This window comes from Balearica regulorum, chromosome 15 (assembly GCF_011004875.1).
Source record: "Balearica regulorum gibbericeps isolate bBalReg1 chromosome 15, bBalReg1.pri, whole genome shotgun sequence".
Lineage (NCBI taxonomy): Eukaryota > Metazoa > Chordata > Aves > Gruiformes > Gruidae > Balearica > Balearica regulorum.
In genome coordinates, this window is record NC_046198.1 from 18,902,293 (window position 1) to 18,916,301 (window position 14,009).

The 14,009-nt window shown below is 35.3% G+C and overlaps 1 protein-coding gene and 1 long non-coding RNA gene across 14 annotated transcripts in view; one reads left to right on the forward strand and one right to left on the reverse strand.

The window, feature by feature from the left end:
• The window catches only part of MRTFB (myocardin related transcription factor B), an 83,478-nt gene extending 70,252 nt beyond the window's left edge, over positions 1 to 13,226 (forward strand). For 7 of the 13 annotated variants that reach the window (XM_075767812.1, XM_075767811.1, XM_075767813.1 and 4 more), the window contains 5 exons: positions 652 to 810; positions 3,761 to 3,919; positions 4,229 to 4,366; positions 5,806 to 5,866; positions 7,777 to 13,226. In XM_075767812.1, the coding sequence (XP_075623927.1) occupies positions 652 to 810; positions 3,761 to 3,919; positions 4,229 to 4,366; positions 5,806 to 5,866; positions 7,777 to 8,315 (1,056 nt within the window). In that variant the 3' untranslated portion in view covers positions 8,316 to 13,226. The remainder of the gene's footprint in view (positions 1 to 651; positions 811 to 3,760; positions 3,920 to 4,228; positions 4,367 to 5,805; positions 5,867 to 7,776) is intronic. The other 6 variants (XM_075767820.1, XM_075767822.1, XM_075767824.1 and 3 more) reach the window with 2 other exon arrangements.
• Positions 1 to 14,009, reverse strand: part of LOC142604022 (uncharacterized) — a 31,349-nt gene that overhangs the window by 12,230 nt on the left and 5,110 nt on the right. The window lies entirely within an intron of this gene.

Consider the following 14,009-nt stretch of genomic DNA (forward strand, 5'->3'; position numbering starts at 1 on the left):
TTGTGGCATGTTGTGGGCCTAGGGTTTGGTGCTAGCATGTGCACCATCACATTTAGTAATACTTATGAGGGCTGTAAAATTCTGATGGGCATGGGCACCACAGTCCACAGTGAAAGAGCTATTCCTGCTAGCTACACACCCAGACAGATCTTTGTCTAAATGGTTCTAAAATCCTGCTAGAATTCTGTAACAACTTTAAGCAGCTTGTTCTGGTATTTCACTTCACTGATATTACAGAAAGTTTTCCTAACTACCAGCTAAAATTTCAGTGGCCATTGAAAACTACTATGATCTTCTTAAAAACAAGCTTTTTCTTGCATCATCGGTTGTCTTTTTGGTTACTCAAACCCAGTTCTTGTAGTCCTTTCTTACTGGTTATGCTCTATCTCTTATTATTTTCATTGCTCTCCACTGGACCCTCTCCACTTTGTCTTTATCTTTCTTAAACTCTATTGGCAAAATAAACACCTCCTTTTAGCTGGGAGCTTACCACTACCAACTAGTAAAAATTTTGTCTCATATACACAGTTCACGGTCATCCTTCCCAGATACATGCTACTGCTATTCTGCATAATCTATGCAACAGATTTTTACATGATGTAACTTACTGTGAGATATGAATAATGAAAGTATTTTATCTTCATCCTTTAGGCTCAGTCACAAGCTGGAATACAGACCCCATCACAAATACCTGCTCCTATTTCTTCTTCTGGCCTGGTCCAGACAGCACCTCAGATGCATACTCCACAATCAAAACAAAATGCCATCACGCAGCATGCACTTGTTGGTCAGACCCAACAAATCAGAAAGGTTTGTGGATAGCAATAAGCATTATGATAAATAGTTTTGTAATCTAATTCTAGGCAGTGCTTTTAGAATCTCTCTTATGTGTCATCTGCATCATATATAAATGATCAAGTCACCTAACATCTCTGTACCAGGTTTTGCTGATACAATGGGCTTGTACTTCTTTTGCCAAAATTTTAGTCTGTGCAGGACTTTTATTTTTCAGTTGCAAATAAATACATAAGGCTAAAGATTTATATTTTTTTTATCTTAATGGTACTCTTATGGCACCACTCTTACTTAGTTCTTCCTCATGCTTTGGCACAAGTGATGTACCAGGTATCCTAGTCAGTTTCTCTTATTTGCCACTGGCTCAAAATGGAAGATGCTTGTAGGCAGTTCTTAAGAGAAAGCTTTTACCTATGGCTTCAGAGATTTGTTCATTTATAGGAGTTGCTTTTAGTTTTCCTACTTTCTTTGTTGATGTCCTACTTACGAAGAAAGCTATGGACTTATACTGAGGATAGCAATTCCAGTGAGTCAAACCCCACCATAACTATGATACATCGCTTCCTGAGGAATGCAGGGAATGATTCAGAGAGAGATCCTTATCTTCCTCTCTACTCAAAACAATCAGCTCTGAAATTTCCCATTCCAAAACAGATGTTCATCAGCACTTGGATGCACAGCTGTGAGTGTCAATCCAGTTGTGTTCATATGGTAACTGATACCAACCCACCAGCACCAATCATCACAAAAGAAAAGGCTTTCTTCTCTCTTGAGCCTTTTCCAAGCTGACCTCTATTACTAGGAACTCAGAGATTGGTTTTAGACCTTTATTGCTTCCTTATCACTGCTATCAACTCTTAAGGCTCCTATCACTTAGGAGAACAATGTTTTTTCAGCCTGTCCCAAGGAAAGGATAATTCAGAAACAAGTGAAATTTTAAGATAAAGAGGGTAATTTTTTACAATGTTATGTAACTGCTACAAAATATCTCAGCCTTCAAAGTTTATATTTCAGTTTACAAAAATGCATCATCATAAAACCCATGTTCTGATGTGACTTGGGGCTTCTACCTGTGTGCAGCGTCCTCTGATCTGCTTCTGCTAAGGGTCTTGTTTCAGATAAGAATTTATCTTAGAAGATGTATGATTATGCCCTGCCATTCTCTCAATAGCTGGCTAATAAAGGGGAACACAACTAAATGAGCATCATCACTCTTCAGATTGCTTGTTCTGTTTAATTTCATGGACATTGAGGTTATCCGACATAAGTCAAAACTTACGTATATCCAAAAAAGCAGATTTTACCCAGGTTCTCTGGGATTTGGTGAAGGGTTCATCTTATCTTGTTAATTCAACAGGTCCCATATAGAAATTTTCCAGTCACCCCAAGGCATGTACTTGTGCCAGAGACTAGCAGTTTTCTTCCTTTGCTGTCTAGAAGTTCCTTGAAATTATTGCAGGAGATAACCAAGAATCGTACCCTCTGGTCTTTCCCTCTGTTCAGATCATGGAGACCACACAGTTGCCAGCAGACTTCAGTCTGCATCTGGCTGTCCTGGAACTGAACAGCCTACCCATCCTAGCTGTTTTTCTCACACATCTACTGCCATCTTTTACACAGGAAACTAGACAGCATAATTGCACTGGTTTTTTACATCAGAATGTAAAATATTCATGTGATACAGTAGATCAGGACAGTCTTCATGCATTCAGCATTAGATCTACCTGTCTGCTGTTTGCCTTTCATGAGGCCTGGATTAGCAGGCAGATTGAGCTAATGAACTGTGAGTAATGCTACTTATTAATTTAACACTTTTTAGTGAAGTTGGTCTTCCTAATAGTGTTCACCTCCATAAATAGTTGTTTTCCATAATTGGTTTCCCTTGAATCCATCTGGATTTTCTCAGGTAGCTCATATTTTTATGCAAACCAGCTGATTATTCCATTTATTTTCTCCTACATGCTTGAGGTGTCTCTTGACATTCTAGCTACCAGATGACCCTTGTTCTTAAATTCATTTAGTAATAAGGAGACACCTCCACAGTTGTTCACATGAGTGGTAGACAGCTGGAACGTACAACAGTTTTCACACAGATGACCCAGGTTGCTAAAAAACTGTATTAAGCCCTCTCACAGCAGTCTTAATTTGGTATTCAGACCGTACTCCACAAAGCTTATCCTAGTTTCATCTCTGTCCCCGATCTAAGATTCATCACACCTTTCTCATAAAGGTATTGGGGAGAGATACTGAATTTAAAAGAATAGTCTTATGCACTCATACCTTCATAGCTCCTCTTCCTCTCCCTTTAGCTTAAAAATATGAAAAGTAGGATGAGTGTATGGACTATCAGTTGAAGAAATAAAGTTTGTATACCAGTAACCAGATTTACAGTTGATATCCAAGTTCATCAGTTACATCTTTTGCCTCTCCCTTACTACTCATAGGTATCTGTAGTTAATAGAAATTAGAATTATATGACACAAACAAAACCATTCTGTCTTAGGCAGCATAGGACAAGTGTGGGTACACATACTAGTTTGTATCATGCCAGAAATAAGTTAATTTTATTGACTGTCCATTAGGTGGGGAAATCATGCATACTATATTAAACTGTTCCATACTTTTCTGAATGTATTTTGGAAAAATTATATTACACTTTCTCTGGCTTCCTGGAAAATCACAGGGAAATATTTTTAGTTACCAGTGATGAATGAAAGCATGTTTTAGCACAAAGTTTCTTTCAAAAAGTAATTGTTCTAGATTTACAAATTAGTCCACTGGAGGGAAAAAATTCAGTAACATTCCCTTAATAGGAAATGTAACCAAACAAGTATTTAAAAAAAAAATCTTAAACTTCATTAATGTCATTTACCTAATGTTATTAATTTAAAAAAACAAAAAAACAAAACCCTACAAACCCCCAAAAAACCCCACAAGCTAAGACTGATATATTAATCCTTTACAGGTTTTTCCACCTACCACATCAAATACAGTATTTTCCTATCAGACCGCACCGGTTACACCACCTTCATCATCTTTTATTAGTAAAATATCAAACTCTAACATTCACACTGGTGGTAATCAGGTTCCCTCTGTGCAGAATGGACCTGCTACTCCTAATAAGGTAAGATTAGCCCAACAATGTTCCATAAACTTCAGTTTTATATTACTATTCTTAAATAACATGTGACTATGTACATAGTGCACTTCACTCAAGGAGGAAGAATGTTTTGTAGATTTTAATAATATATAAGAGTGTGTGTGCAAGAGAGAGAAAAAAAAGAAACTATTATTTTATCCCTCTGATTTCCTATGCTATTGTTATTTGTAAATATGTAAATTGGTATGACAGAGTAGCATTATCTGTTAAACTTGATACATATTGAATTCACTAGAACATACTGGTTAGTCATTATTTTGTTGTTTCACGCAGCCTGGCTCTCCATCTCAAGCCCAGCCTTATATTGTTCAACAGTCCCTCTTCAACAACACAGCATCCAAGACAAAAGATCCTCCTCGTTATGAAGAGGCCATAAAACAGACCCGCAATATTCAGGCATCGCACCGTGAGGTAGTTATTTTCTCCTGTTTAGTCTGTTAAAAACATTTTTTTCTTCAGGGTTATCAAAGCCATTGCTTTAGTTTTTGTTTGCTGTCAAGATTTTCTAACGTACCCTGTTAATATTTTCATAACTCTGTTTAAATACAGGACTCCTGTTTCATGATTGATTCTTTTTATTAACGCAACGGACATGTAAATAAGTCTTACAGTATCCAGTTGATGATGTATATAATTGGGATAATGCTGCTCTTGCTACTTAACAATAACTAGGCTTCAAATGACTTGTTTCAAGGATGTATGATACCAAAACTTCAGACTTAAAAGAGAGACATACTCATATTTTCCAAAGTGAGTAAACTTGAGGAGAATGTGTGCATGTTTATACACACTTAGGCAAACATATATATACATGAGCATAGGTGCTTGCTTCAAAAGAGTCTACATTTAGTGAGCTTGATGAATAATCCTACGGAGTGCTTTGTCAGTTCACTGCAATACCCTTTATGTTGGAGGAAAGTTGCAAACAAAACTAATGAGCATCCCTAACCTCAAGCGTTTCAGAACTGTCCCAAGACATAAAACCTTGTAATGACTTAGCATTGGTTGCTGGGTTTGTGGTGGCAGACAGTGAGGCACAAGCATGGGTATCTAATGCCATTTGCTATGTTCTTGGCATGTGTGAGACCTCCTTACAGTGAAGGCACACAGGTCGTCTTAAACAATTCTGTCACTACTAGTTATTGAAGTGCCTCTTTTCAGGAGCTAGATCTCCCAATGACAAATTACTTCCCACCTCCAGAGTATAACCAGTGTTTTAAAACACTGTTTTAGTTTTGGGACCATCATAAAAGTCTCCACTTTTCCTAGACCATTTTTGAAAGAATGGGTTTGTGGGGTTTTTGTTACCTTTTGCCTAAGGTTCAGATATTCAAGAGATCGTCGTTTAAAACAAACAGATAAACAGTTGATGAAAGCTTCCTCCCCTTTAAAAAAAGAAAAGAACGTGAATCTACAAATTGAAAAAAACCAACGTACCTAACAAAATGCATCTTATATGATGGCTATTCACAGGGTATCTGAGAGAAAGCAGGTCAGGGTGCACCCCCAAAGTCCTGTGGTTATTCCAGATACTTACCCTGCTACAAAACAGGGTTCGTAATTCTCCTTCTTATCCTTAGTTTTCTGCACCTCTCTTCTAGGTTGCCTTCATGAAATCTTTGTCTTGCTTTTCATATTTTTTTCCCTATTCCTTTGTACTGAAACTGACCACAGGGATTACAAGTCTCTCTCCAAACTATTTCTCCATTTTCTAGATAGACAGTTTCATGTGAAGAATTTTAGTCTTGATCATAGGTTAGTACTTATGTGGTATTGAGAGAAGCTAGAATAAATCAGCTTAGGAAAAAATACTACATAAAAAAGAATAATCCTTTTCTCATGCACTACAGCTTTCCAGTGCGCACAGTCAGCAGATGGATGATCTTTTTGATATTCTCATCAAGAGTGGAGGTAAGCTAATTGACATCAGTGTGATGTAGTGATTTAAAACCTGATAATAAAAACTCAGTGCTATAATCAAAGGAAAGAATTCTTCCAGGGAGAGGAGGTAGAAGCTATCCAGCATGGATGAAACTAGTATTTCTGAAAGTTTGCAATAATTATCTATTAAAGAAAAAATTTACCAAAACACATACAGTCAACCTGCTTTGGAACTTCTCTGCTTGTAAATCAGCCCAGGCAGACCTTTGGAATAATCCACACAGCATTCAAACGATTAAAATAACACTTTAGGTTAGCACAGATGTATTTCATCAAAATTGGAAAAATTGAGCAAGTCCATATAATGCATATTGAAATTACACCCAAAAAAGTAAGAATTAAAGCGTGTTGATAGTAAAATTTTATTAAATAAATTATAAACTCTGAACATCAAAGTTGCATTAGTGGAAAAAGTATGTATGAACTTCATAGAGACATTAATGAATAACAACTTCCTATGTTAAAATGAAGGAGCTATCAGAGAGGAACTGAAATAACTGAAGTAATATACAAAGTAGCTTTGCAGTAAAAGGAGGAGCCTTTCAGGCATAAGCAGGCTTTGTAGACTAAGCTATTACAATACTGGGAAATGTTCTGGTGTCAAGCAATTCAATTATGTGAGAGTAGTACAAAACATTAAGGATCTTGACAGCAGTGAATGCCAAGATCTAAGTGACAGATTGTAGACTATTAGAAGATTTTAGCCATATTCTAAAGGTCAAAGTATTTTCTCTTTTTCAAAGCAAATTGCAAAGTCAGTTGAAGACAATGGAGTAGACAGTGACCTGTGCAGTGAACAAATCAAGCTAAAAATCAAAAATGCTTTCCGTGCTTTTATTAAAATACTGCACGGGTAGTTTGAAGTTCTACCTCTGGAACAGAGGGCATAGGAAACACTGGTGTGCTTACTTAAATACTTGCTTTGAGCATTACATTATTAAACTTATTTGATCTTAAAGGTAACAATTGCTCCACATTTTTTAAGTTCCCATAAAAAAAAGGAAATGTTTCCTGATCTTTATGAAAAACAAAGGAAAACGTTCAGGGCTCTTGCACTTATGTACTAAGTCCTACTCTGAAAAATGTTTAGTTTATTGATGTACTTCAAGAGAATAGGAGGGTCTGTTCAGTAACACTTTGCTTTTACTAAGCAGTTATTTCAATAGATGCTCTTACAAGTTTTAAGAATGTGGGTTTTGCTTGGAGAACTGGTGCAAAATACATTGTCAGGTATATTTTTGCTGGGAGAAACATCATCTGTGCTAGAGGATTTATTTCCATATTCTGGTCTGCCTAATCTGACTTTTGGATTCCATTTGCATATAAGAATTAATTGGAACTGACTTTGCTTTATTTCCTTTTATTGTTACTGCCTCTATTGTACGTGGAACTTTTTGACAGAAGAGTAGTTTTAGATTCTAGAATCAGAAATAAATGCATCCTAATCACATTCTCTTATACTCTAATTCATCAAGGTGGACACAGTACTGAACAGGGATGGAACTGAAAATTGGTTCAGGTACTCTTCTCTAAATGAGGAAATGTGTTGGTCCCATAATTATTCTAATTAGAAGAACTATAAAGGAGGTAAATCTAATATCTAGAAAATCATTCCTTTTTTCATCAATATAAATATTCTAATTTGACCGAAAGCAGAACTCTGGAGCTTGTTGTAAAATGCTTTGTTGTTCATAGAGTACCTGACATAGTCTGATGTATATAGCATTTGTATTATCAGAACAGCAAAATTACTCTTACTCCATCGTGTTCACTGTGGATGCATCTCAAAGAGGGGAAAAAAGGGGTGGAAGTTGTAAGCCTGAGGATATATGTTATTATCTTTTCTGAATTCAATAGTGGATTATTTTTTTTTATTACAGAGATTTCCCTTCCAATAAAGGAGGAACCATCTCCCATTTCTAAAATGAGACCAGTAACAGCTAACATCACTACAATGCCAGTGAATACAGTGGTATCCCGTCCACCACCACAAATCCAAATGGCCCCTCCTCCTGTGTCCTTAGAGCCAACAACCAGTTTGTCTGTAAGTTTGGAAAACCAACTTGAAGCCCTCTTGGATGGAACTTTACCATCAGGTAATGAAATTCCTCAACTGACAAGCAGTAATGAGGACAGAGAGTCATTTTCTTTAATTGAAGACCTCCAGAATGATCTGCTTAATCACTCCAGCATTTTAGATCACTCTCATTCGCCCATGGAAACATCTGACCCACAGTTTACCACTAATAATTCTTGTCTGTCTCTTGACCTTCCCGATACAAATTTGGACAATATGGAATGGCTAGACATTACAATGCCCAGCTCTTCATCTGGACTCACTCCTCTCAGTTCTACTGCCCCCAGTGTGTTTTCCACTGACTTTCTAGATCCCCAAGATCTGCAGTTGCACTGGGATTAAACTATAGCTAATGAGAACATGACCTGCAAGTCTCTTTACAGCAGAGGTCCATTATTATACCTGACTGCAGTTAAGATAAATTAAGACACTAATGTTTGGAAGAATAAATGCTTGAAGCTAACTCCTTTTTGATTTTCACGTTTACAACGGTGAATTACTTTATGCTCCTATCAGTAATGCAGATCAGGGCCCTCTGAGAGCTGTGTTTCACAAGCCAAGAAAGATTGTACTTACTGATTAAAAGTACCCCAAGGTAAATGCATCACAAACATTTAAGAAGTTATGTCTCTGACATTTTGTAATGCTTAAATGAGCAACACAACATGGCTAAACTTAAAGAAGAAAAAGTGAGGTTTCAACTGTCTGTATTGACACAGTGAGCAAGTGTTTGGGGGGAAGGTGAGGTATCACTGCACTTCATTGTTCCTGTGGATAGCCTGAGCCAGGTTCAGAATTAATTGGGAGGGCAAAGGCACACTGAAGCACTGACTGGTTCAGTGAAATTTCATATATCTAGTCTCTTAATTTGTTCAAGTTGTTTTTATATTTTGGTTTTGTGGGTTTTAAAACTCTTCCCCCAGTCTTTAATCATGAGGGTAGAATTTAATGCATCCAAAAGGACATTAAGTGTAACTGCAAGAAATCCACTGTATCTATGCCAGGTAATACTGCGAACACTGAATTTTGTATAGCAATGCTCTGGATTCAATACCTAGGTTTTAATGTGTATATCGGACAGTTATTTGTATACTCTTTTAACTTTATATAGCTTATTTTTGCGAACAGAGGGGAACAGTGGTCTTTAAACAAAAGGTTACTATAATGGAAATAATAAATATCCTAATTTACTTTGTGTTTGAGGATATTGTTAGATCACTGAAGCAGCATCTCACCCTATTACAACAGTTTGAGGAATTAGAAAAGTTTAATTAATGCTGTTGTGCACTATGATCCTGCAAGCATCTATTGCAAGAATAGTCCCAATGTCCTCAATAAAAGATGTTTGTAGGATCAGACTGTGAGTTGCAGGGGACAGTACTGACAGGACACTCATCATTTCTTAATGAATATTGAACAGCTTTGTCTACCACTACATATCATCAGGGAAGCCAAACAGAGAAGCTGCTCAGTGAGAATCCTAAATAGCGCACACACTTACGGAAAACTGTAAAAGGCTAGTAAGAAGTATCAGGATATACTGGTTTGTGATAAGAAGGCATAGTTTATACCTGAAACAGATAATAGCAAAAATTGTTTTTACCTCACAGCACATGAAAATAATATTTTTAAAGCCCTTAGTTGGTTTGTTTTGTTTTTTTTTTTTCCCCAGAATCTATTATGAAAGCAGTTGGAAAAACAAAAAATGTAAATAGAAGTAAAATATTTTGTAATTCTATGGTTGTCTCTCAGGTAATAGTTGTTAAATGTTGCCATAGGTGACAGGCTGATAATCAAACATAAAATTGGAAATATTTCCTATTAGGGAATTCCTAAATTAAGATAAAAGGAAACAGTCCCCTGTTTCATGAACAACGGAAACATGCTATGTTTTCTAGTTTGAAAATTGATCTCATTGCAGAATTCCTTCCTCACCACCAACCTTCAAAAATAAAAGTTTTGTAGGAACTAATGAAAAAGTGCCCTGAGGCTTTTGCTTACTTCTTAGAGGAATGATACGTATCATAAAAGTCTCAAAGAAATAACAAAAACAGAAAGTAGCTGTTAACTATTTAGCAACCTGTATCATATTTAAAAAACCACAACACAACATAATCATGTTAACATCAAACAAAATACTGTTGTCAGAAAATGTTGTGGAATTAACTGCAAATTTATGTCTCCAGATACACAGTGCAGTCTGGTTTATTAACATTGCAGAATTTCACTGGTTTCAGATAAAATAGTGGACTATGTCATTGATTCAGAGTTTAAGCTGTCATCATATGTTTGCATCGTTTCAGTTATCAACCCTTTAAATCATTATATATCTTCAATAGTTTTACAGGCCAGGATTTACTTTAATCTGAAACTAAGTACAGAACAACAATCTACAGAGATTTACACAACAAAAGATGAAGTTGAAAGACATACTTCCTTATTCCTTCCTGCTGTGCCTACAATACTTGAGTACAATATTACACATGGACTGTCTGCCTTAAATTTTGATGGTATAGGACTCTTCAATAGTATTGAACAAATACATTCAACTTTTTGCATTCCTTTTCATCTTGGGAGTTAATATCTGAGATACTAAGTGCCCTCAGCTGTTAGGAGAATAAGAATTAAGGACTCCTGGTCTGACAGGAACAACTTTGAATGAAATTTAGTGTTCTGCAGTACTGTCAATTTATTATGTGTGATACACCAGACATCATACGACATACGTGTGGTTAGAGTAACCCTTTTTTGACCTTGCCTTTTGATTAAATAAGAGGCAAGCAATTTAATCTTTAGAGGACAAATTAACCTAGAGCAACTGTACTGTCATTTTTGATGTGCATGTAAATACAGCTTAAAACTGGCAATGTCATCTTGCTACAAAACTATCCATATTGGCAGTGTAAAATGTTAACTAATCCATAGGAATCTATGTGCAGAAATAAACCCAAACAGTTGTGTTGTTATCAGTACAGTATAACTTTCTACTCTAAAAGTCTATTTAAAAAAAAATTAAGGGATCATTTTAAAGTACAAATATTCTAGTGTAGGGACTGTGTGATTTTTTTTTGTACATTTCAGAATTATGTGTATTAAACCTTATATGCAATGGTTTGCTTTAGACTTTGTTCTGAAATGTGATATATTTGCCATAGTTATATATGCCTGTTATGGCAGAAATAGGTTTTGCTTAGACTTTTGTGTGTGCATGTTTTACATGACAATTTTTGTAACACAGATATATCTTAGAAATTTGATCATGACTGTGCAGTTCGACTGTACAGAACTGAATATATTTCTCATTAAGAGAACAGCTGCAAAGGAATGCACTGGCCCTAAATTTGCCATTTAATGGCTGCAGTATACTTAACAGAACCCATCCTATCAAATGTGTTGTTAGAAGATCCTTCAACGTAATTAAGAATACCATTTTATCAGTGCAAAAACCAAAAGTTAGTGTTTACACTTCTAGACGCAGAGAAAGCTCAGACATATATTTTACAAGGCTAATGTTTATGAAGAGGAGTCACAGCCTATGTTTAATACAGAAATGGTATTTGTTATGCACTTTTAGTGCCATTCAGCATTAGTAAAAGCAAGTAAGTTTACAGGCAAAATTTTTTTTAACATTATAAATAGTAAATAAATCATTGTCATAAATTTAGCAGTTCTCTCTGAGAATAAAATGGATTTATGGCAGTTGTTCTCTACAGAAATTTAGAGTCTAATCCAGCAGTATGGGCTTGAAGAATCAGACCTTTAAAAAGCTGATGCCACAGCTTTTAGAAATAATCACTACTTAATACTGAAATTTCTTTCCAAGGTATTTCTAAATTCACCAACAGGAGTTATGTTCAAAGAGCAGGTGATCAAAATATAAGTTGCAATATTAAACTTATATGTAATCTCAAACATTCAGATGCCAGAAAAGTGTAGGCACTGTAATTGGAAACGAAGCACAAGCTGCTGAACTGTTTTTATGACAGAGAAAATGCAATCACCGAATACATTTAACTGGAAGAGCATTATGTAATCAGAACACAGTAAAGCTCACTGATGTAAACTATTATTATTTGGATGGCATCTTCAGTGTATTATAAACTTAAAGCAAATTCTATTAAAACTGGAAAAAAATTTCTTCCACTTATCTCTATTAAGTGTTCTGTTAAAATTCCTTATATTGTGGTCTACTAAATTGCCTTTTGATGGTTTCTAGACCATACTACAGATGGTTTTTTATGAGAGATATGTGGAATGGAGTTGCATATAGTATATACATGACCAATAAAAAGCTCCATTAAAACCTGAAGTAATCTCAGTTATTCCTTTTATACCAGAAGCTAGGAATAAAGTGCAAAAAAAAGAGACATCTACATCATTCTGTAGTGTCCAATACTGAATATAAAGACTTTAAGTTAAAAGCACATAAGTGTATTTGTAGAAATCTAGCCAAAAAAGCCATTCTATCTATGAGAGGAAATTCTCAATAAAAAGCAGGGAATGATTAATAAGTATATAATCACACTATTTTTATAAAAAAAAATACAGCTCAGATATTCAAGACAGCCTAAAATAAATTATAATAATATAAAAATTTAAATAGGAACCAAAGCATTGCCATTCATATTGCCAAAGGAGGCGCTTTGTATTTTGAAGCATAGGAAATTAAATCCCCAAAAGTATTATCCATACTTTTTTAAAAGTAATGATGTAGATATTTTCGAATCTGTTTTTGATGTTTAACAGTACAGATTTGTTTTTGTTGTTTGAGAAATTTGTATTAAGTAATAGCACAGGCTTTTTCCAGACAGGATTTTTCTTCACAGTACTGCTTGCAGTAGAAATAACACTAACCCTAATGGGTGTTTCTCTTCTTTTTTTTCATAGTCATGTCTTAGCATCTCATTTTGTGAAAAGAAGACGACAGACACCTGTCTCTAGGGCCCTTTTCATTTAAGCACTACTTTACTAAATGCAAATTATGGCAATCAGGGCGTCAGTTTATGTATTGCCTTTCTATAAGAAACCATGATGCCTTTGTATTTGCTGTTTGCACCCCTAAAATCAATTCCATATGTTGAATGCCATATGTTTTGCACATTGTACTGTATATATGTAATGCATACTGTATTTTTATATGTGTACTACATTTATCAAATATTTTGTACATAGTGGCAATATTGTAGCTACAGAGGAAATGTTTGATATTTCAGCATTTTTGCTAAGTGTCTCAAATAAAAAAGGAAAACTGTGTTCATTTGTCCATGGTTACTACCTAAAAGGGAAAAATGCCATTAATAATAATTAAAAAAAAATCTGACTCTTTTGAGTCAGAAACAGTTGGCCTGTGTTGTAAGTATAAGAATGAAATCTGTACTTAGATAAACTCCCAAAGAATGATGTCTTCATAATCAGAGCCAAATTCTGTAAGAGTAGAGATTTCCTGAACTCTCAAAGTTTAGGTTTGGACTTTTTTTTTTTAAGGAATACTATTATATTAATTCCTTTCCTGTTTTTTATTCTTTTCTCAAGAAAAAGTAGGGTAAGAACCTAGACTTTTCAATACTTTTGTCATTTTTAAAAAAAAAAACCCTCTTGTGCATACACTAGGATTTTATCTTATGTAACACACAGGTAAAATGTGTGATACTCTTCAATATATTTTAAATGAAGTGGCTGCATAAAAATTAAAACAATAGTATTCAGTGATGTTTTTATATAGCTCATAAGCAATACAGTCCTAATTTTGTCATTTGTAACTGTGTTTTCATGATGTGCAGCTGCTGCCACACACATCTCCTCTACTAACTAGTTCATTAAAAAATGACTGTTTCTTTGGCTCAGCCCAGTCATAAAAACCTAAGCTTCCAAGAATACCTATCCTACCATAGTACTTTTTAGAAGGTATGAGCAGTTTGGAAGGGAGTGCTTTTCTGGGCTGCCCAGAGAGTAACCATGTGTTAACTGCACAAACCTAAGAAGCTCTGACAGTGTACTAACAACTGCAGAGAAGTGTTAAGTAATTTTGGATATTCC